The 22,137-nt window shown below is 49.1% G+C and overlaps 1 protein-coding gene across 1 annotated transcript; it reads left to right on the forward strand.

The window, feature by feature from the left end:
• The first annotated feature begins 3,292 nt into the window (after positions 1–3,292).
• Positions 3,293–16,644, forward strand: LOC144104869 (uncharacterized). Its single transcript, XM_077638091.1, has 7 exons — positions 3,293–4,259; positions 5,294–5,449; positions 6,663–6,918; positions 11,017–11,219; positions 12,269–12,818; positions 13,354–13,853; positions 15,874–16,644. The coding sequence occupies exons 1-7, from the start codon at positions 3,295–3,297 to the stop codon at positions 16,220–16,222; spliced, it is 2,979 nt and encodes a 992-aa protein (XP_077494217.1). The 5' UTR covers positions 3,293–3,294; the 3' UTR covers positions 16,223–16,644.
• The last annotated feature ends 5,493 nt before the right edge of the window (positions 16,645–22,137 follow it).

A 22,137-nucleotide genomic window follows, 5' to 3' on the forward strand; every position in this document is an offset into this window, starting at 1 on the left:
CGTAATGTCCGTTCATTCAGTCTGTGTCCTGCGCGTAAAGTTTCGTAATGTGTGCATATACTTGCAACCTACAGTGCCTGGATGAACCATCATGTCACCTGCAATATTGACGCTGTCTAAGGAAGTTAATCTTCCAGTCACCTACAACGGAAACAATGCTGCCGTTTTCGTCTAGCCGTCAGCGACACTTAAAATTTTAAAGTGATAAGCCATCTAGGATAGAGACATCCGCTCAAGCAAAGTGTCGTCTTTTTTGCTTGCCAGTCAGTGTGGACTGTTATTCCACTGTCAGCGTAGGTTATTGCGATGGCAAGGTCTGAAAAAAGGTTTTGAAGCAAGCGCAAATGCAGCCGCCTTTAGCATGTGGCACAGGACTTTAAATAAATCCTAGCCTGCAGCCTTACATCCCACGAAAACAAGACAAGATGGATTTTGGACTCCGCAACCTCGTCCTGTCTCCGTAGATTTCTCCAATAGTATATATGTCTGAGTGGCCGTCTGGGGCAATGTTGAAACACCGCTTTTTTGCTTCTCGCGGCACCGGCGGATCGCCCCGGAGGAGGAGCCGCAATATTAAAATTTCACTCGCTACAGCCCCCGATTCAAGATTTTCCTGCCTTGCCTCCTTCCTTCTCCGTTCATCTCTGCATTCGCTTCGTGTTGTTGCGAAAGCACATACCCGGATTATAAAGTGGTTTGCTTCATTTTTTAACCCCTCGTTCTCTCTCTCTTCTTCAAGCCTGCTAGAAGCAAGGGCCGAAGGGGAAGAGAGATAGACATATGCGCATTACGCCCAGAAGTCAGGTCACCGACCTGGCCGCAGCCGCAGACGTTTAAAATAGAAAGACAAGAAGCCGAACAGAAATGAAAATGTTCTCGGTTTTTCACCGCTTCATGATGCTCATATTTTTGCCAAATGTATGAAGGCGAAGGCATTATATGTCCCATTAAACCAAAAGCCGTTCACCGTCCGTTGCCATCTATGGCACGAAATTCGGATGACGCACTATGCTGGTGTACGATGTCACAACAGACGTAAGCAAACATGCATAGTCATGAATTTTGAAGTGTAACGTACTATGACATATGTCTCGTAATCATAGTAATTAATTATGACTTATAGTCATTTTGGAATGTATCATGACTGAGCACTTTAAAAGCAGCGTACTGTAATCTGTGTAGAGTTTGTACAAAATATGCATAGTCAAGACACGTAGTCATATTGATTCTGCAACGTAGAATGACTCAGCACTTGTGAGAATGATTTCACATTCTCACAAGTAATCAGTCTTAAGTGCCTTTGCCGAATTTGAGCCTTACCAGTAGCATTAGCGTTAGCTAGACTTGGAGATGAGCGCATTGGCATATGTTTTCTATATTAATTCATTTGTGACTTGTACGTCGGATTGCGTATTTGAGAAACCTATCCTTTCAGTCTGATTCCCCGTTCGAAATTTCACAAAACCTACTGAAGACAACTTACAGAAGAAAACAAAACCTACGTCCACACCATTCAGTCCCATAAGTCATTCAAAACTTAGCAGCACTTAAGAAGGAAACAATTGGAAGGAACAATTAATGCCGCCTTAAGGGTATGACGCAATACCTTTAATGGGTAATGCCCATATATGAGGAATTGATCATTCTCTATTTTACATTTATAGCTTCCTGGGAGTCCTCGTACCACTCCTGGCGCAGTGCTGCAGCTGTTAAGCGATGCACACTGCCATGCGATGGCAAGTGCTCCACCGGTGGGGCTTGGGCTACCCAGTGTGCTCCTCTTCCGACCAAACATTAATTTTACTGCCACCTGCCGTGGTGGGCAGTTTGCTCCCAACCCGGCGGGCGGGTTGTGATGACACCACAAGGCCACATGACCTATGCGCCCCACCTGCCGCATAGATTGCTTCCGTGAGAATTTTTCGTGTATTTTTCGCTCACGGTCAAGGATGCAGATGCAGCCTCCATCGCCAGACGACGGCGCCTGCCACATTCTTATTTCCCATTTTTGTTTTAAATGAATTGTTTAAATTTCAATTCGTTTTCAAAAGCCACAAAATTTTGCAGTAAGAAAAAAGTAATATCTCAGGCTTGCTACGTATTGGAGGATGTAGACGAATAGACAAAGAAATAAAAGATATCTGTGAGGTATACAGGGTGTTTCACGTAACTTGAACCAAGGAGTCAATTCAATTGAATTCAATTTTTATTTCGCTGGATGCGGTCAGTAAGAATATACATGCGAAACATCGAGGCCCTTAGCCTTCTTGGCTAGAATTGGGCCCATGCAATAATAAAAGCGTAAACTGAACCAAGGATTTAAAAAAATTGCTATCGTGTGGCGCTCCTCAGGGTATTTTTAAATTGCACTTAATTAGTTAATTGCCTAAAATTAAATATCAAAATGTTCTATTATTCACTTACCGGTACACGCGCGTTCCCTTAGTTGTAGAAGGGGTTACTAATGAACCAATCCAATTTTTTGGAGGACCGTATCTCCGGCGTGGTTATTTTTTCCGGCCTTTAAAGAAAACCCACGAAATACGGAAAAAATCACGCGACTGCGGTCGAGCGGTGCCATATCTCAGCTCCCAACCGTGTTTTGAACGAATGAAACGTGCGCGTTTACCTTGCACAAGTGAGCGGCTGCCTCTCAGTTCGACAGGCTGGAAAATGATTTAAAAAAAAAACGTAGGCTACCTTCACGTTCTGAAAATCTGCGCTCGAGCTGCTCGTTTTTCCCCCCGTGTTCTTCACATTTAGGCTTAGTTACTTTTTATACGATTTCTAACCCAAATTCACACACTTCACAAATCACGGGAGTGAATTTTCTGAGACAATACTGCCGAGCATGTTGGCCTATATGGACTCTAAGCGCAGTGGACAAGACATCAGCTCGACTCTGATTTGGCAGAAAAATGGCTCATTTTGGACGAAAACCAAGCGTTTGCACTAAAATGGGGAAAAAACGTGCGACCTTTAGTTCCAGCCTGGTATAAAACGAAAAACTGTGTATATCGCCGTGGAAGAAATCTCTGGTTCTGCATAAATAATCCAAAAATGAGAGAGCTTTTAGACTCTGGCCGTAGCCTCGCAAACGTTCGCAGATAATTTGTGCCATTGTTTCCGGCACGATTTTGACGGGACACAGAGAAAGTAAGTAGAAGGTGTACCTATACGATAGCAACAAGAGCGGCAAGAATTTCGGTTTGCTTCCGACCACGGAGAAGAAAAAGAACTCGATCGCGACCCTTGCCTGCAACCGCGTTCAGCACGCGAGAAGAAGAAGAAGCGATGGCCTCTTCGAAAGACGTGAGCAAAGCTGCCTCGATGGGTTCCAAGTCCACGTCCAGGACTCATCGCACCGGGCGTGGCTACAGAGCAGGCGACAAAGCCCCAGCACCCAGCGCCAAGAGGGCTAACAATCTCGCACTGGACAGCACCAATATCACTACCAAGAGCAGCGTCAAGAACGGCTCTGGCGGCGTTTCGGCAAAGAGAGCACCCAAAGCGGCTTCTGCTGGAGCCAAAAGAGCGCCGAGATCTGGCTCTAAGGACAAAGGTGGGTCTGCAGCTGATTCAGATGGTCGTAGAGGCACGTCCGGCGCGTCAAGAGTTGGTCCCACAGGCGGATCCGGAGCCACACCCTTACGCGCCAGTGGCGGGTCTGGTGGAGTGGCCGCCAGGACTGGAGCTGCCGCTAGGAGAGTCGAGAATAAACCTAAATCTGCCCCAACGAGCAGCACAGCCGAATCTGGTGCTACCTCGTCAGCCGCACAGCGGGGAGCCCACTCGCGCGGTGCCAAGAAGAGCACCAAGAAAGCGCCCATAAGACCCAGAAGCGCAAAAGGCGGCCCAATGACACCAACGGGCGCTGGAAAGAATGGATCGCCTGCCGCTTCAACCAAATTAAAGAATGCTTCCGGGCCTGACGTCGCCCCGGTCCATACCAGGAGCGCGTCCGGCACTACCCCGACCGGTGGGAACGGCACCCCTGAAGGCCCAGAGGACGATTCGCAGAGCGCAGTGGAAGGGACGCGCTCCGACGAGCGTAGTACGTCGGAGCAGGTGTCTTGGTCGGAACAGGAGACTCCGCAGCCCATCCTGCAGAGGCACCGGGGCGAAGCGTACGTGCCTCCCGGTTGGTTCAAGCCTCGCGGGTCGTACTCGAGCGAGATGGAGCTCGAGAGCGGCGTCGCGTCATCCGGCGAAGGATCCGGCTCGAAGGGTGCGGCGGTGTCGTCCACCGCGTCGCACAGGTTGGTGGCGTAGAGGATGTGCTGAACGGCGAGCAAGGCGGAAATTTGGGCGAGTTGGTAAAGTGTTCATTTTCGCTCTCAGCGCAACACGAACGGGACACAAGACGAAGGACTAGCACAAACAGGCGCTGACACCACAGGCAGCGCCTGTTTGTGCTAGTCCTTCGTCTTGTGTCCCGTTCGTGTTGCGCTGAGAGCGAAAACTGAACGGCGACGCCCGCTGGTTTAGAGTACGGGCATTAAAGCTGGGCTGAAGCTGGAAACGCGTTCAGGCAAAGAGCAAGCCGGCGCGTCAGTCCAACGACAGCAGAGTTGCATTGCGTCTCAAACAGCTTTCACTCATACTCGAGTTCGTGAAATATATTTCATTGCCTGTACCATTCCGTATTGCTGTTTCATACTGTCTGAAACAGCAACCCACCTGCGTCTATCTCGTTTTCTGCAGTCGCTATTTGTACACTGAGAAACAGTAGTGCGCAATGATTCGCGGGGAGCAATGCCTTCTCCTAACAGTCAACGAGGAGAGTGGTTGCTTCTGGAGCATTTTGATTGTTTTTGTAGCAAGGTACATAGCACTACTTAAATCCAGCTTATCAGCTAAAGCGATGATCTGCAGACGAGTGAGGCCAGCGTCCCCTCCACGCCGCCTCTTCCCTTCCCTTGTCGCTCCCGACCTCGGTGCAGATGGCATCTTAGAAGGTATATTTGGCAGAATGTTAAGAAGAAACCCCCAAGGTGGAGTGGATTTGTAATAAGGGAGCAATTACTCATTGGTGTCCACTGAAGCGCAGCCAAACTGCGGCCACGTTTCTACGGAATTTCTATGTAATCTATATAGCTGTCCTTTGTAGCCGTTTGGCTGCGCTTGGGTGGATGGTAGTTGCTCCCTTATTGCCACGTGTATCTGCCTTGCAATCCTTTTGTTAACAACCCTGTGGTCCCCGCCTGACCGAGCGAGCCGCGTCGCAGAATAAATGCTCGCATGGTCTTCCTTGCACGTTCACACAGCCGAGGCTGGTGCGCGCTTGACGCAGCTTCCTGCGCCGCATCACCGGGGCCGAAGGCAAGCATTCGGCACGCCGCCGATTAGCGCTGTGCACCGCGTTCTGCGTACTCGGGGCATGCCTGGCGTCGGTCGCAGCCCTGTTCCTGCTGCACACGAACGACTCGTCGTGGGACCACTCGTGCAAGTGAGCGATCGCTTTCTCGTCGGCACCACTTGTGCCTCCTCACCCGGCAGTCGCGCGGGCTTGACGTTTCGTCGTGATAAAGTGGTAAATCATGTCATGCAGCAGCAAGCTACGGAAAGGAAAATGATAACGCTAAGACGGAGTAAGAAGAGGGCAGTGTGGGTCATGGAACAAACGCGGGTTAATGAAATCCTAGTCGAAATGAAGAACAAATGGGCTTGGGCAGGGCGTGCAGTGCGAAGAAGAAAAAGAAAACGATGGTCGTTAAGGGCAACGGACTGGATTTCAAGAGAAGGCAAACATAGCAGGGGACGGCAGAAAGTTAGATAGATGGACGAAATTAAGAAGTTTGCAAGGATAGGATGGCCGAAGCTGGCCCAGGGCAGGGTTAACAGGAGAGATACGAGGGAGGCCTGTGTCCTGCAGTGGGAGTAGGCAGGCTGCTGCTGATGATGCACGATGTAAGTATCGGTCGTGGGGAACCCATCCTCTACAGGAAAAAGATCGGTAAGGCTTGGCTGTCTGCCCCAATTACGCCACGTGATGAGCAGGTAGTACATGGGAGGATTTGTCTGGTTGACGGTCCCTTTATCTGTCAAGCCTGCGAGGAAAAAATATTAGTTATTTATTTATTTGAATTACTCTCTCGGGCCGAATGGCATTACAGAGGAGTGGGAGGACAAAAAATGGCTTGGAGTAGGGAAAGAACAGGGGTACATGACATTTCAGGTTATAAGACTAAATAAGATTGAGTGGCCAATATTTGAAGGACTCATGATTGTGGCGACGCACGCACTTCATCCCCAAATTACCAAATCCTCGCTTTTAGCCAAAAATGTTGCAGATAGAAGCTGCTGTCCTACTTAGCCCTCACGGTGAACGGTTAGTCAGTGGTAAGACTGATTTTAGCTGCCATCACTGTTTGTGACTAGTCTGTAAGGGAGCAATGCTTGGTCCTTTTAGGGATGACTGGGTCTGCAGAAGTTAGTTCTGAATAAAATCTTGAGTCTATAGCGAAACAAAATAGGGAAAATTTCACTAAAATCACATCGACATCGCGGAGGGCGATTAGTGTATGGGGAGACTAGATCTGGCTGATTTTCATTTGTAGCTAGTCAGTAATGGCAGTAATGGTTGCCCCAACGCCTTTAGTCCATAACAGTTGTAGTCCCTTTTGCCTTATAGCATACATTCTCGCGCGGTGCACGTATAGGACGCAGTTTTGCTCCCGGGCCCAGCAGCTGATGACCCCGGCGCGGGGTGCCCCGAGTCCCTGCGACAATTTCTACGGCCACGTGTGCTTCGAGTTCGAGCGGCGAGGGGTGAGCTTCCTGGAGGCGCTTCGGCTGCGGCGCAAGACCGACTACCACGAGCACCTGCTATCGATGAGCAATGCCGCAGCCACGGGCGACGCGACTCGCAAGCTCGCCTTAGCGCACCAGGTCTGCGCCCAGTTCTCTCACCGACAGGTAATCTGCTACTCCCGCCTGCTACTGACCATGACTTGCGTGTACTCACAAGCTGCACTCCAGGTGTGTCAGGGAGGCTCCAGCACTAATTTCTAAAATGGGCTTTTCGAGGTAATATGGCGCCTGCGGCATAGTAGTCGCAGCCGTGGCGTACAGATAAAGCATCCCGGTGTTCGAATCCCGGTGCCGCGCAATTCTCCACTGGGTTAGCAAAAAAAAAACAAAAAAACTTCGCGTGTCGATGGAATTTCATAAGCCCGCCTGCGGTGCGGCATGATTTCGGTGACCAGAACCGACAACGCACTCCCTCACCAGAACAGGACTTGGCCACCCTGGTGTAGTACTTAGCCACAACCTTCTCTGAAGAAACCAATTGACCCTCGGCCCTCAGTCCCCAGCGGCTACGGATCAACTGACCACGACGGCGGTCAGGCTTCTGACGCACCGGAGGGAGCTAAGAATCTCTGGCTCCGGACAGGCCGCCATTGGAATCTGAACCTGGCAAAGTTCAACGCCAGAACCTTATCTAGTGAGGCTAGCCTAGCAGTGCTGTTGAGGAACTAGCTGGAATTAAATGGGATGTCATAGGGCCTAGTGAAGTTAGAACAGATGACGCGTATACAGTACTAAACGACGGGCGCATACTGTGCTGTCGCGGATTAGCGGATAGACGAGAACTAGCTGTGGGATTAATCAGGAAATAGCTGGCAACGTAGAGGAGTTCTATAGTATTAACGAGAGGGTAGCAGCTATTGTATTTGGGTTTATAATAGGTACAAGCCGAAGGTGGTGCAGGCCTACGCGCCTACAACCAGCCATGATGACCAGACTGCTGAAAGCTTGTATGAAGACGTGGAATCGGCAATAAACAAATTAAAATCACAGTACACTGTACTGATAAGCGACCTCTAGCATACCAGAAGCTTGGAAGAGCGCTAACGTTAACTAAATTCTTAAGAAAAGAGACGTCAAGGCCTTGAAAAATTACAGACCTATCAGCTTACTATCCGTTACCTACAAGGTATTCACTAAAGTAATCCCAATAGTAAGGATCACCTTGGAATTCAACCAACCGAATTATCACGCAGGCTTTATACGGATACTCAGCAATAAACCATATTCACACTATCAACCTGGTGACAGATAAATGCGCAGAATGTAACCAACCCTTATGTACAGCGTTCATTGATTACGAGAAAGCATTCGACTCAGCGGAAGGCTCAGCAGCCATGCAGGCATTGCGCAATCAGGGTGTAGAAGAGTCTCAAGTGAAAATGCTGGAATAAATCTGTAACGACTGCACAGTTATCATAGTCCTTCATAAAGCCAGCATTAAAATCCGAATACTGAAGCGTGACACGCAAGAAGACACGACCTCCCGAATGCTATTCACCTCAAAAAAAGGCATCCCGAGTCCTGGATTGGGAACAGTGGGGGATAAGAGTTAATGAAGAACACCTAAATAATCTGCTATTCGCTGATGACATTGCCTTGCTAAGTCACTCGAAAGATTAACTGCAAAGCATGATCAATGAGTTAGGCAGAGCAGAACGCTAGATCTTAAAATTAACATGCAGAAAACCAAAGTAATGCTCAACAGTCTCGCAAGTAAACAGCACATCACAATTGGTAGCGAGATGGTGTAAGTGGTAAGGGAATACGTCTACTTAGAGCAGGCGTGATCGCTGGTCCGGATCTTGAGAGGGAAATAACTGCAATAAGAATAGGGTGGAGCGCATCTGGTAGGATCTTTCAGACTATGAAGGGCAGTTTACCAGTGTCCCTCAAGAGAAAAGTATACAGCCGCATTACCTTAGCGGTACTCTCCTATGGCGCGGAAACGTGGAGGCTAACGAAAAGGTTCCAGCTCAAGTTAAGGACAACGCAGCGAGCCATGGAAGAAAAAATTATAGGTGTAAAGTTAAGAGACCGGAAGCGGACAGAGCGTGTCAGAGAACAAACGCTGGTTAATGACATCCTAGTCGAAATCATGAGGAAGAAATGGGCTTGGGCAGGGCATGCAATGCAAAGGCAAGATAACCGCTGGTCCTTAAGGGTAACGGAGTGGATTCCAAGACAAGGCAAGCGTAGCAGGGGGCGGCAGGAACTTAGGTGGGCGGATGAGATTAAAAAGTTTGCGGGAATACGGTGGCCGCAGCCGTCAAACGAGGTTGTTAATGGAGAGACACAGGAGAGGCCTTTTGGGCGTAGTCGGGCTGATATGACGATAGCGGCCAGTGCTGGTGGACATCATAAAACCGCTGGATTGCTTTAACTAGTGAGTTTAAATTCTAATAGTCAGTTTTTTTACTATTAGAATTGGGCTCCTGGTTGTAATTGCAGGTTTGTAGCTGGCTGTTGGTAATACCCATATCAGTGTTTAGAAATTGAAAACATCGATTTACGATGGTGCTGTAGCTCAACAAACTTTCGCTATTTCTCGGGCAATTCGAAAATCTCGCTCCTTCTTTGAGCGTTCAGCGATGTCCGTGCAATCGCGTCATTCTGTGGAGCTGGTCCTACTTGACCTTCCCTGCTAGGCCCGAGCGGCGGCGCTCAGTGCTGTTCGCTGATCTCGCAGCGTCAGCCGAGGCGTGGAAGAGAAACCCTTACAAAAATTTCTTCAGACAGTCTATAGACTGTTCATTAACTTCTGTCTATACAGTCTATAGACAGTCTGTATACAAACCCTAGAGAACAGTTTATAGGAAATACAAATCCTATAGACAGTCTATAGGCAATATTTAGATTTATGGCCATACGCTCATATTAAACTTTTGTCTATCGACAGTCTATAGACTATGAACACACAAACAGAAATATTTATATGAAAGCAATAGAGTATATAAGAAGTCTATATACTGTCTATAGGACATTTTTTAAGGGAAGGCCAGTGCAGTCGCTGGAAAACTTATCCAGTGATTCTAAAGCGCGGGCGGCACTTGCGCTTCGGGGTGAGAAGATTTTACGGACGTCGCTGAATACTCACTACGGGGCGGGATTTTCTAATCGCGCCAGAAACGGCCTGAGTTTGTTGAGTCATAGCACCGTCGGAAATCTCGTTTTCCAAAGTCTTCACTGATTTGGCTATTGCTAACAGCCAGCTACTAACTTGTCATTACATGCAGGCGCCAAACTCTAATGGCATAAAGCTACTTGAATTTGGTTAACCAAAACACTACTTAAAGCGATTCACCAGTTTTCTGATGACGATCAGGACAGGTATTACTATGCCGCAAAGGCCAAAATATTAACCTCGCAAAGCCTATTTTAAAAATTCGTGGCAGTCTTTCGTGAAACACCTGGTATAGCTGGGTTGTATGGATCCGCGTGTGCCATCTTTCGCTAACCTCTTGGCCGTTGAGAGCGCTCAAATGCCCAGTTCATCTCTTACTCATCATCATCATCCCCTCCTATCTTGTGCATGTAATTATGGAGCATTTACATAAGCTTTGTCTGCTCTCTCAAAGTCAGCAATGAATACAGCCACACTGACGACTATCTCCACTGTAGTACAGAAAGAAAGGCGTCCATCTTTCTTGTCTCTTTCGTTTCATTGACACCGTTCCGCGCCTGGCATCGATTAGATATATTTATGTATGTTAATGACTTCAATAACTGATAACAGTGGCATCTTTAGAAGACAATAACGGAGGAGGCAAGTAGTCGCAACAGATTTTTATTACCGCGCCATACATCCCATAGTGTTTTTACCCTATCAGCGAAAGCGATGAGCAAGGGCACGCGCTGCGGCAGTGCTATCTGTTCTGCACTTGAGCTCAGTAAATCTTGCCCCTGACGAGGCACTTGGGGCATACAAGCGAATTTCGGCAAGCAGAGTGGTGGGCCATTTGGAGCAGCGCGTTCAGGTGAGTGATAACCAGGACGTGGCGTTCCCTGAGGGATCCGCGGTTAAAACTGACGACGATATCGAATTTTGCTTGTGTAAATGGCCACCGGTGGCGTTTTCCGTACTTCACTTCTTGGCCTTTCCGAACTTGCAAATGCTCCGTTTTGAGTGAAAGTAGTCGCTTTGTAATGCGAACGCGGTAAGTGCAGCTCGTCTTCAATTTCCCCCTGTACTTCTGTCGCACGTAGAATCCTTCGCTGCGCACCATGGCGTCCCAGATGCGACAGTCGCTGGAGTCCGAAGAGATGACGGACTTCCTGGAGGCGCGCTCGGCGCACAACGACACCGTGCGCGTGCTGACCCGAGCCGCCGTGCGGATGGGCATCGGCACGCTGTTCACCGTCGTCGAGAGCGCCGTGGCCTCCGACAGACGCCTCCACATCGTTGCCAGGCGAGTGCAAACAGAACACGCCATGGCGGACCCTTATAAAAACTTCTTTAGACAGTTTGCAGCCTGTCCTTACAATTCTGTCTATAAAGCCGATAGACTCCCTATAGACAGTCTATAGACAATCTATATATTTATGGCCATACACCTTTAGGACTTTTGTCTATCGACAGTCTATAGACTATGAATAGACAAAAATAAATATATATGGGAAGGCAATAGAGTCTATAAAAGTCGTTAGACTGTATATATACTATTTTTATAAGGAGACAAGGCGCTTCCACCGCACTCGGACCGCACCATTGAACTTCGAAGCTGATTTAAGCTTTTTTCTTTTTTCGGCGATAGCTGTTAAGGGCGCGTTTGCCGGTTCTACGGCCTTGGCGTAACACCACGTGACGTTGGTTGGTCAGCATGCAGCGACACCGTGCATGATGCTGCTGCTATGCGCAATGCTTATTGCCCCGCACACAGTGGCGTAATTAGTGCAAGAATAGCGACGTCATGGGCACTCTACCAGCATTCCGCTAGGTGGCAGTAAGTCGTAGCACAGCCGTAGCATCCATCTATCCATCGGGTAGACCGCATTTTTGAAGCGAAAAGCTTCACTAGGCTTGTGAACACCGGGCTTCGCGTGAGCCACACTACATATTTGTCACAGCTGCGCATGCACGAAACCGAGTGACGTCACGCGGAGCGCAGGTGGTCGCTGCTGCCGCAGCCGTCGTCGCCGCCGTGCGCTGCCTCCGTCGTCTGACCTTTCGCCATGGAAGGGGGAGAAGAAGACCCAGAAGTGGTAGCGTGGGAGTTGGCTCAAAAGCAGCGCAGATATGAAAAGTGCAAGGCTATATATAGGCAAGCGGCTGAAACGCCAGAATCACGAGAGGCACGCCTTGCTAAACGCTTTTCGCTTCGAGATATCCAGTTTTAACACTTTAGCTAAGGCTCAGCCGAACTTTTTTTTTTTTCGTAGCCTTCCGACTTCGCTGAAGATTTTGTCGAGGAGCAATCCTCCCTAAATCTCATATCGGCGGCAAACTTTTCGCGTCCAGGAAGCCGCGGGATTACGCCTTCGGCATCTCGGAGAAGGACAAGCTGTTGGCGCACGTGGACACGCTGCTGCGCTACCTGTGGCGCGACAAAGCGACCGACTTCACGCTGCGGGCCATCGTGGGCCTGGCCACCAGGCTGTCCAAGATACCCTTCAAGAACGAAGTCTGGGACGAAGTCGAGAACCTCGAGGACTACGTGCCGAACCCCGGCAACTTCATGATGGGCCGCATGATCACGGAGAGCGTGCCCGCCAACGTGCACCTGCACCAGCACGTGAGCGCCGTCATTGTGAACAGCAAGATCATCGCGCGCGCCTACGACATCCTGGAGGGCGAGGAGCGCGACACGGCCAACCTGTACCTGCTGGTGCTGTTCTTCGACGAGTACCTCAAGCAGGTGGTGGGCACGCGGCAGACCTTCCAGGAGTCCCTCAGCTGCACGCTGCTCGGATCCAAGTTGTTTCCGCCGCAGTACGGGGCGTCCGAGGCGGCCCTCTTCTACGACCAGACGGCAGCGCGCGACTTGCGCGATATCTTCGATCACGCCAAGGTACGCTTGCGCTGCTCCTCTGCGTCGAACGAACTAGCCCGTAGGAGTCTGCCATTTAGCCACACAACCAGAAGGGTTGAAATGCGGGCAGTTGGCTCATAGTAACTTGAAGAAAAAAAGTCACAAAAGACAAGGGACAAGAGAAGGAGTGTTGACGCCACAACGACTGGACTATCAACTGTTCAGCAATGTAATGATTCTTGGTAGAGGCAAGGGAAAGCAAGAGCGAGAAATCATGGAGGCATACCATATTAGTTTGTCAGGACAGGATTGCATTAGCACAACCTCGGTGCGCTTACTAGAGAAGGAATTCGGTTTATTAGGCCGGTCACGTTAGATGTGTATCTTGTGTGCCCTATGTGCTGTGAGTTGTGATGCGGCTGTTGCGCATGCTCTGCTGGCCTTGCTGGGACTACGTTTCGTCTAAGAAATCTCAGTTGATAGTCAAAAAAACAGTTGATGGTCCAGTCGTTGTGGCGTGAACTCTTGTCCCTTGTGACTGGTTTTTTTTCAAGCCACACAACCACCACCACAGGTGACGGCTGCGGAGCACCTCGGCATCCACGTGCAAAGCGTCGACCTGAACCTAAACATCCTCGAGCCGGGTTCTTTCCGGACGGACCGCGAGGCGCTCAGCGGCACCCATGTGCACGAGTCCCACGCGCTCAACATCGTCGAGGGGCTCAAGGTGACCATGACGGGCATGCTTCGGCGCGTGGCCGAAGGCAAGTACGGGGGCGAGGCGCGCAGCCTGGTCGAGGCCCAGTTCGAGGGCGCCTTCGACTACGACGCCCGGGTGTCCAGCCTGCTGGTGGCCACGCAGAACTTGCAGCCGCCCTTCTACTGCCAAAACACCAGTGTGGTGTTGCTGTCGCCCAGGGCGACCCAGGGCGACGGCTCGGTCCCCGTGCCCTGCGAAGGCGATCCGCTCAAGCCTTTCCTCAACTACGGGCTCGCCGCGACGGCCACTGTCGAGGCAGTCTTGGCTTTCATTATCCAGAAAAGGCAGTTCAAGGACGTCGAGGAACGAGCCAGGTTTGCGCATTAAAACGTGCAGCGGGCAACGCGCGAGACAAAACACTCAGATTTTACAGCGAAGCCTCTTAGTCCCTCCTTTATCTTACGGCGCGGTTCAGGTGTCCGCCGATATGTGAGACAGATACTGCGACATTTTCTTGGCCCAAAAAATAACCCAAAACCAAAAAGTTTGTATTAAGTTCGTCCGAAGCTCATCGTTGAATGTCATTCGTGATTCTTAGGAGTCGTATACCGTAGCTCGTGGCACGAGGGTCTCCCCTCTGTCAAGCAACAGATCGTGCGCGTGTACTCAGTGGTAATAAGTATATAGTTAAAAAGAAGGGCGCGGTAGCTGTTGCGAACATAAGGACAATGCCATGAAGGAAGGGTTTAGAACAGCACGGATTAAAAAAAATATTGATAATATCTACGCTAGCTATCGCTGAATCTCCAGAGGTAGGCAACAGGCGTAAACTGTCTATTTCGCTTCTCTCCGAAAAGGAACAAGTGCCGGCTATGGCTGTGGCCCACGCGTGTATAGGCCTATGGTCTTCAGGTACGGCAACAGATGTTATTCAATATTTTTGAGTAGCGATTTGAAATGAACAGGATTTTGCGTACTAAAACAACCACAAGAACCTGCCCCTGTGATATAACAACGCATGCAGAGAGGAAACAGGTGATAGGATCTTCGGCACGTCCTGCCATGTGCTGTCCTTCTTGAGCTACGCGTTCACACACGTGCCGCCCGCTTCTCCACGTGTTAATACGCGCCGCGTGTTTTTACACAAATCGGTGCAGTAAAAACATGAGACCGCAAAAATGCATTCATCTAACTTCATTTGAACTTGTCAACAAGACGATTAACTTCAATGGGATCAATATGGGATAACCTTCCCTGAGATTGGGCGGGCGTCTTATGGGCTTACTCTTTGGCCTCGTTTTTTCGCGTTTTAATGAGAAGGCGTTACTAGCCGCATTAAAGGAAATTTCGTCGGCGGCCGTCGTTGTTGGGGCCGAGAGATGGTCCTGAAAAGACTTCATCACGCCGTTTCGTTTACAAGAAAAGCGCACGCGTAGTGCGGATAGGTGGCGCATGCATATAGTGTGACGTCGCGGCGCCGGCTCGGCGCGCGGGTGATCCCCCTCCGGCTCCCAATCGTAGGGGAGACCGGCAGGTGAATAGGAAAAGCGGCGCGCGTAGTTACATCGTCTGACGGATCCCCCTGAGTCGGAGCGAAGATGGGATCGCCTGCGTGCAAGTACCACTCTCGCCGCGGCCTCTCGTGATCAGAGCAGCGCTCTTGGCTTAGATGGGTTGTTGCCGCGGCTCTCCCCGGACGCGACCGACGCCATCTGCTTCTCCTGTAACGCACTTGGCCTTGATTAGTGCCCATGTGTGCAGCTCGAAGTTCCGAACATGTGCCGGCGTTCGTGCACAACAAACCACGCAGACGAACCATCTCAAAGGAAGAAGCTTAATGCAAGAACTCGGCCGCACAAAAGCTAATGCTTTCGCAATCTCACCCGTAAGCAGTCTTAAGGGGTACCCAATTTTGTTGAGGTAAAACACCTTTGAATAGGCCACCTTGGCATTCTGCAGCAGTATACATTATATAATAATTATCGGCCGAAGCAGCGTTCTAGTGGCTTGAGCACCCACTTCACAAGCGGAAAGGGCGACGTTCGATCCCCCCTTGCTGCCTGGTATCCCCCGGTGATACAACGGTGCAAGCTTTTCCCCGGTCTGATGCTCGGATTTTTGGGGGCGAAATGCTTTGAAAATGTGTCTCTCACCCCACCTTGAGTAGCCGAAAAACACCTCGTGCCATGCCATTGTTTCGCCCTAAGTGCCTCTTGTACTATAAAAATTCATCATAACGATTTTTGACTTTCAGAAACGATGGAACGCAAGAAAAAAACGGAGCGCAGTCCGGAATACAGCGCACAGTGCAAAATGAACGGAAGCAAGCCGGGCCAATTTCTCGCATTGTTATGTGTATTTACCAATTAACCCCACGACATTTGTTTTGGGCAGGTGCTACAAGGAACAACTGGACCTGAGCAGCGACGCTCCTGCAGACACCCTTGCCATCGTTCGTGGTGCCATGGGTCTGTCGTTGGCCTTGGCGATGCTCAAGAGCCAGTACAGGTCAAAGTGGCGGGACCTGGAGCTCGACAGGGAGAACCGCACAGCGCTGCAGCTTCTCTTCCACCGCCACTGCCTGCGCCACTGCGACGCTCCGTCCAAGGGCAACGCCTCGGCGGGGTTCCTCACCGGCGAGGACAAGTGCCACCTGGCACTGCTCAACATGGAGGAGTTCTTCAGGGCGTACAACTGCAAGCGCAGCGCGCCCATGCAGCCCCGCATAAGCTGCCCCATTTGACCGTGTATACCACCTTGCTGATAACACACTCGAGGGCGCCATTCTTGTTGCTCGCATCAGATAGGAAGACACCTAATCTTTCCATCAAATCGTTAGCTGTTTGTACTGATTTTTAGCCTAGGTTGCCGTCCAGTTTGTGAAACATGAAGTTTGATTTGATTGATTTTATATGATTAACCCCAGTAACACTTTTTTGGAGTGAAAAATTTGATGTTAATAGTCATAAATGAAAGAAACTCTAACCTCAGAGTTAAGCGTTTCTGTACACCGACACCTCAGGCTTGTACTTGTTGACAAATCTACATACAGCACATTGGCTGACCCCTGCTGACCATTTTACATGACATAAGTTCGATCTTTTATATAAATACTCCTTACTCATTTCCTCAGTAGTAATATTAAAAGCAATGCTTTTGTGCTCCATGTTCGCTCTCGATTCATTTGCGACGAGTAATGGTTTATGTTCGCTTTCTGTCGGGTATCTTCGTTTGGTTTAAAGCATGCTGATTTGAGGTGAGTAACCTCAAAGCTTTTGCCTGCTTTCTCGCTGAAATCAGCCAGTATTGCATTGTCTCACGGCGAGATGCGTCCGACACAGTCGCCATGTTTGAGAATTTCCGCTCACACGACGGTAAAATTGGTGCAGTGTTCGAGAGATCCTCGTAGGTAGGCCTGGCTCGTCTGAACCAGGAAGGCCGTGCACGAAATGACAACATCCATGGTCTGAGAAGATGATGCGCAGAAAGTGTCATCAGGGGAGTTACGCAGTTCCATTTGTATCTGCGATGGCCGGCAGTGCCGCCTCCAACTTTCCGAAGCAGGCGCCACATTCGTAATACTGTCTTCGCACACTGGACTGTCTGGCGCCCTATCCAACTGCAATAATTAACAAGTTATTTAGATCATCCTAGGTACTCACCCTAATTTAAAAACCGTCATGTTTTCGCAGAAGATACAATGCAATCTGGGCAACATCTCTACAGCCTGATCTGAAGAACCGAGAGATTTGCGATGATAAAGGTGGGAATGATTATGAGGGAAGGTAATGTTTACAAGGGTAGAGTTATGGGCTAGTTTAATTGTTCTTCCTATCTTAAAACAGCGCAGAGGACACGGACAGTGACACTAGTCGACGCACACTGTTACGATTTTCAAGTACGTTTATTGTAGAAATTTAAATCTATAAATACATGGCCCGATGCGTGATGGATTGAAAAGAACATGTGCAGTTCAGAAGAAAAAAAAACATTCTAATCGCCTTTTGCATGCCTTGTCAAGTACGTCAATACCTTCTCCTATTAGGCATGAAGTCCCGCGATAAGGTAAGGTTCTTGCCACATAGATTGGGAAAGACCGCGTGCGGAGGTTTGCTTTCGCTTCTCTCTCCATGACCAGACCCAGAATAGGCTACGTCATAGGCATGAAAAGCTCGAGAGAGATATACTCCGCAAGAGTTTCCAAAAGTGACTTCATTCTCAGTACCCGAAACGAAGAAAAAAACTATGCCAGAAATAGTAAGTCGCTACCCTTCCATCCTGTGGCGAATGTTCTGTCCAGTGAGAATTAGTCAAAGCTGTTAGGATTTCCGCGATAAGAGAAAGGGATGGGGGAAGGGGGGAGAGGAGAGGTGGCGTGTCGTGTTGTGTGTCTTATTCTACGTCCTTGTTTTTTGCGCTTTTACGTTAAGCATGGTGTATGGGGCAGGTCCATTGCCTCAACTTGCCAGGATGTCCAGAAAGAGTGAATAAGGTTGAGTATGGCCAAAACGAAGTCTCTAAGAACTCCGCGTCTGCCTACGAGCTCTCCAAGTTAGCTCCGCTGTTGTGGACGTTCAGGTGCATACCAATGTGACGCAGCCTTCAAGAGAAAGATCGAAGCTCATCTCGCAAGTGATTTTCGTTAAATCATGAGATGCTAAATTCTACGTGCTTCAAGGACCCAATAAGCCTTCTGAATTTAGGCCCTAAATGCCTGTTATCTCCTCCTATGCATGCAGTTTCAGGCACACAAAGGCGGGCCACCTAACGACAATTAGCAGGTGTCGGGGCGAAAAAATAAAAACGCAATTAAAAGCGTCCATTCTCAACGGTTATGCGGCGCACTGGGATAACGCTAACGTCAGCCGCTGGATGAGCCCTGGAAGGGGAAGGGGGGGAGGGGGGCACTTCGTTCGGGCAAACTTCTTTATTCGACCCTATGTTTTCCATAATCGTCAGAAACACCACGTACAGCATAGAGCAGGTACAGTAGCAAATCAGATCACTGTAATAAAAGTAATTTTGTCTCGTCTTTATGTTTTTGGACACGAAGAGCTTGCAGCGCGATCATCATTTACAGTTTCCTCCGGGGTTACCTCTTTTTCAAGGCGCATTCTGCAATGCTTTCTAGCCAAAACTGTCGTTTAAACAGCCGTGAGACGAGCAACGCAATTTCGCCGTTAACGAAGCTGAAGCAACCACATGCGGCACTTCGTGTGGCACTTAACATGAGCGAACTCGGACAGGTCGACTACGATGAAACCGCAGCCAGTGTACTTGAAGTCGCCGTGCTTGATGCTATACTGCATCATCATCAGCCTGACTACGCCCACTGCAGGACAAAGGCCTCTCGATCAGATCCCTCTGTAATTAACCCTGTTTTATGCCAGCTGCGGCGACCCTATACCCACAAACTTCTTTATCTCATCCGTCCACCTAACTCTCTGCCGCCTTCTGCTATGCTTGTTATCTCTTGCAATCCAGTGCGTTACCTTTAAGGACCAGCAGTTACCTTGCCTTCGCATTACATCCTCTGCCCAAGCGCGTTTCTCCCTCTTAATTTCGACTAGGATGTCATCAACCGGCGTTTTTTCCCGGAGTAAATTGGAGGCGCTGAATTGTTTTACATATAATTAAGCGCACGCTACCAACTTGCCCGACCCGTGTACTTTGCGACTTCGGTGCACGTTAAAGAACACCAGGTGGTCGAAATTTCCGGAGCCCTTCACTGTGGCGTCCCTCATAGCCCGAGTCGCTTTGGGGCGTTAAACCTCCAAAACTAAACCAACTTTCCCGAAGAAAAAATGCTTTTTTTATCGTGTTAATGACATCGTAGTCCTATCTATAAATGATGATAAAGTGTGTACAGTAACCAAGACTCGTCATAAACCACACCGAAAACTTTAGTGCATTGGCGGTATACTAGGCTATCTTAATTCAGCTGCGAACTTTGTGTCCCTGAAACTGCGTTTGCGGTGCCTTTCTGTAACAGTCTCCCAACAACGAACTTTATTCGTGCAAATTCTAAAAGGAAAAACAGAAGTCTACAGCTCGTGATTTTTGACCAAACTTTCTTTCCCAATATTCATATAACAAAAAAATAACATCGCACAAATGCGAGGAAGACTGAAGGGAGCCCAAAAGCTTCAATGTTATTGTGCAGATGTATACGAGGTGTTTCACTTAAGCCGTTACACAATTTCTAAAAATAGGCTTTTTGAGTTGATTCGCATTAGCACAGCTAGGCTTCCCTTCTCTCATGTATGACAATGTAGGTTCCAAGGCCAGATGCAGGGCTAAATCGTTAAACCAACGCTATAACTGAAGAGGAAAATATGCAGCTCAAAAGACGCAAGGACGACAGAAGAAAAACGTAGCACTGACACTACCAACTGAAAACGGTTTATTTGCGCGCGCAATAAATACCATCGAAGGAAGAAAAGATAAAACACGAAGTGATTTAGCAGGATGCAAAACAAGAGAGAAACCAAAAAAAGTTGGACACTAATCTCGAAAAGCCAACTCAAGATTTCGGGTATGACAATTGCTTCTTGAGGAGGGCGATCGATGGTGTGCTGATTTCGATGAGTAATGCGCGAAGCCGGGAAGACTAGCTCTACAAATTTTCATGTAGGTCGCCGCCACCCCGCGGGTGCGTTTTCATGCCTATAGTAGTTTTTGATGCCTTCTATCGTTTTCAAAGGGGTAACAACCCCTTCAGTCTGCTGTCAGTAAGTTTTCGAGGAGAACAAAGCGTTTAATGGTATTAGGCGGCACTGTCACGAATGCAGAAGAAAGGCGTTTGGTTCAGGTGGCTGGTGCAGTTGAGATTATGATTACCAGGAAGATGTCGTTCCCATAATGCGTAAAAAGGCAGATTTTTACTAAGTACTCTTTTCCAGCCGCCAGATTAGCAGCTACTGACTCACGTGCGCCTCGTGAGGCGCCTCCATATGGAAGGGGCACGTCGAAAACCGCTTGCCTTCTTCCTATTCCAGACATTAAGTTTGCTTGCTGCCACAAAAGAAGTTGCCTTGGATTAGCAGCTCGAGCTTCCGAAGATGCCAGGAGCCTATTCGGCGGATTTATGCCTCCCCACAGAGGAGTGCTATCGCTGAACCGGAAGCTGTTTCGCCCAATGTGACCAGACAAGAACGGTATTGCAAGGAATGCGCCGCGGTTACCACGGCCAGTTTACTTTCACCGGACGCGCAAGGACTCGGACATTACTCGCATATTACTCGGACATAGACCGATATGCCACAGGTGTCAGCATGTGAATAGTCGGGGCTTCGTGTGTCAGTGAGCAGAGTCACGTGATCTTTGGATGCGTTGCCCTTTCCTCCCTTGAGAACTAAGGACTTCCCTATGTGGTGCGCAGTATACAAAAGCAAGTGCTGTGTCCGGAATAGAGAGGTCCCGTTTTCATTACTGCCGTAGAAATAAACGGTTTAGTTCTCACATCCTCGGCCCGTATCGGCTTCGTCGACCACTTCTCGATGGACGTCTCGCCTGGTCATCGCTAGCCTTGGGGTCCGCAACCGAAATAGAAGAAGGAAACAGGACCAAGGCATACAAATATCTCGCAAAAGTGCCCTGTAGACTCTGTACCAGCAAACGAGGACGAGGTAGCAGTAAGAAAATCTGTTTTCTTTGCCCGCAATATGCTTTTTGTGGTTCTATAACAAGGGCGTTATAACTCATTGGCATCCACCCAAGCGCAGCCATATATATACGCTACAAAGGAAAGCTATACAGCCTTCTCAGAAACTCCGCGGTTGAAGAAAAATTCGTCCCGGTCCGTGGTTCGAATCTGGGTCCACCGCTTCACCGGAGTAGTCACTCTACCACCTGAGCTAACCGGGACGGAAAGCTTATGGTAGGGCGAGAGCGAATTGATCAATAGGTCGAAGTGGGAACAGCGTTGGTCAAATGTTTAGGGAAAACCCCCAAGGTGGAGTAGATTTGTAATAATGACATAGTTCTCCATACTACTAAAAAGACATAACTGACACTGCCGCTTTCCGATATGACAATGACATATCACAATGACAATTTTGTCTTTTTCTTTGAGAAACGTGAACCTAGCCACGGATCAAGCATTTCAAGAAAAAAATGACAGTTCTCATCAGATTCGGCTTCGGATTCCGCCCTCTTCGACGGAGGTATCTTAAATAAGAGAAGAAACACTGCACGGCTGCCCACAACCCCCACAACTTTCAACGATACTAAAGCGTCTGCCCCCATGTAGTATAGGGGACAGAAGGGCGCAGGTCGCTCGAGCGCCTCCAAAAAACGTACCGCTCTGAGCGATGCATTTTTTTATTCCCGTGTCCATTTTATCTACAAGCGATGGTCGTCCGAGATTGGGCCCTGTAAGACTTTCCCATCCTTCCGCTTGATACGCGAAGCAACGCTCCGGCAGCCTGCAGACGAGAGCTGCTGGTAAATCTAGTGGGAAACGCAGCTCGCCAGTGCCTTATCAGAGTGGCGACGTACGCCGTGAAGCGCGTCAACTTGTCGACTCATCGTGTGGGCTGCTTCTCGAACCAAGCATACGTGATGCGATGCAGACGCTTCCAGACGAACACCCCTTGGCACGCGAAATGGACCCGCCATTCTTTGACCACTACAGAGGACTGAGCTGATCGCGCAGTA

This window comes from Amblyomma americanum, chromosome 9 (genome assembly GCF_052857255.1).
Source record: "Amblyomma americanum isolate KBUSLIRL-KWMA chromosome 9, ASM5285725v1, whole genome shotgun sequence".
NCBI classification, from domain to species: Eukaryota; Metazoa; Arthropoda; class Arachnida; order Ixodida; family Ixodidae; genus Amblyomma; species Amblyomma americanum.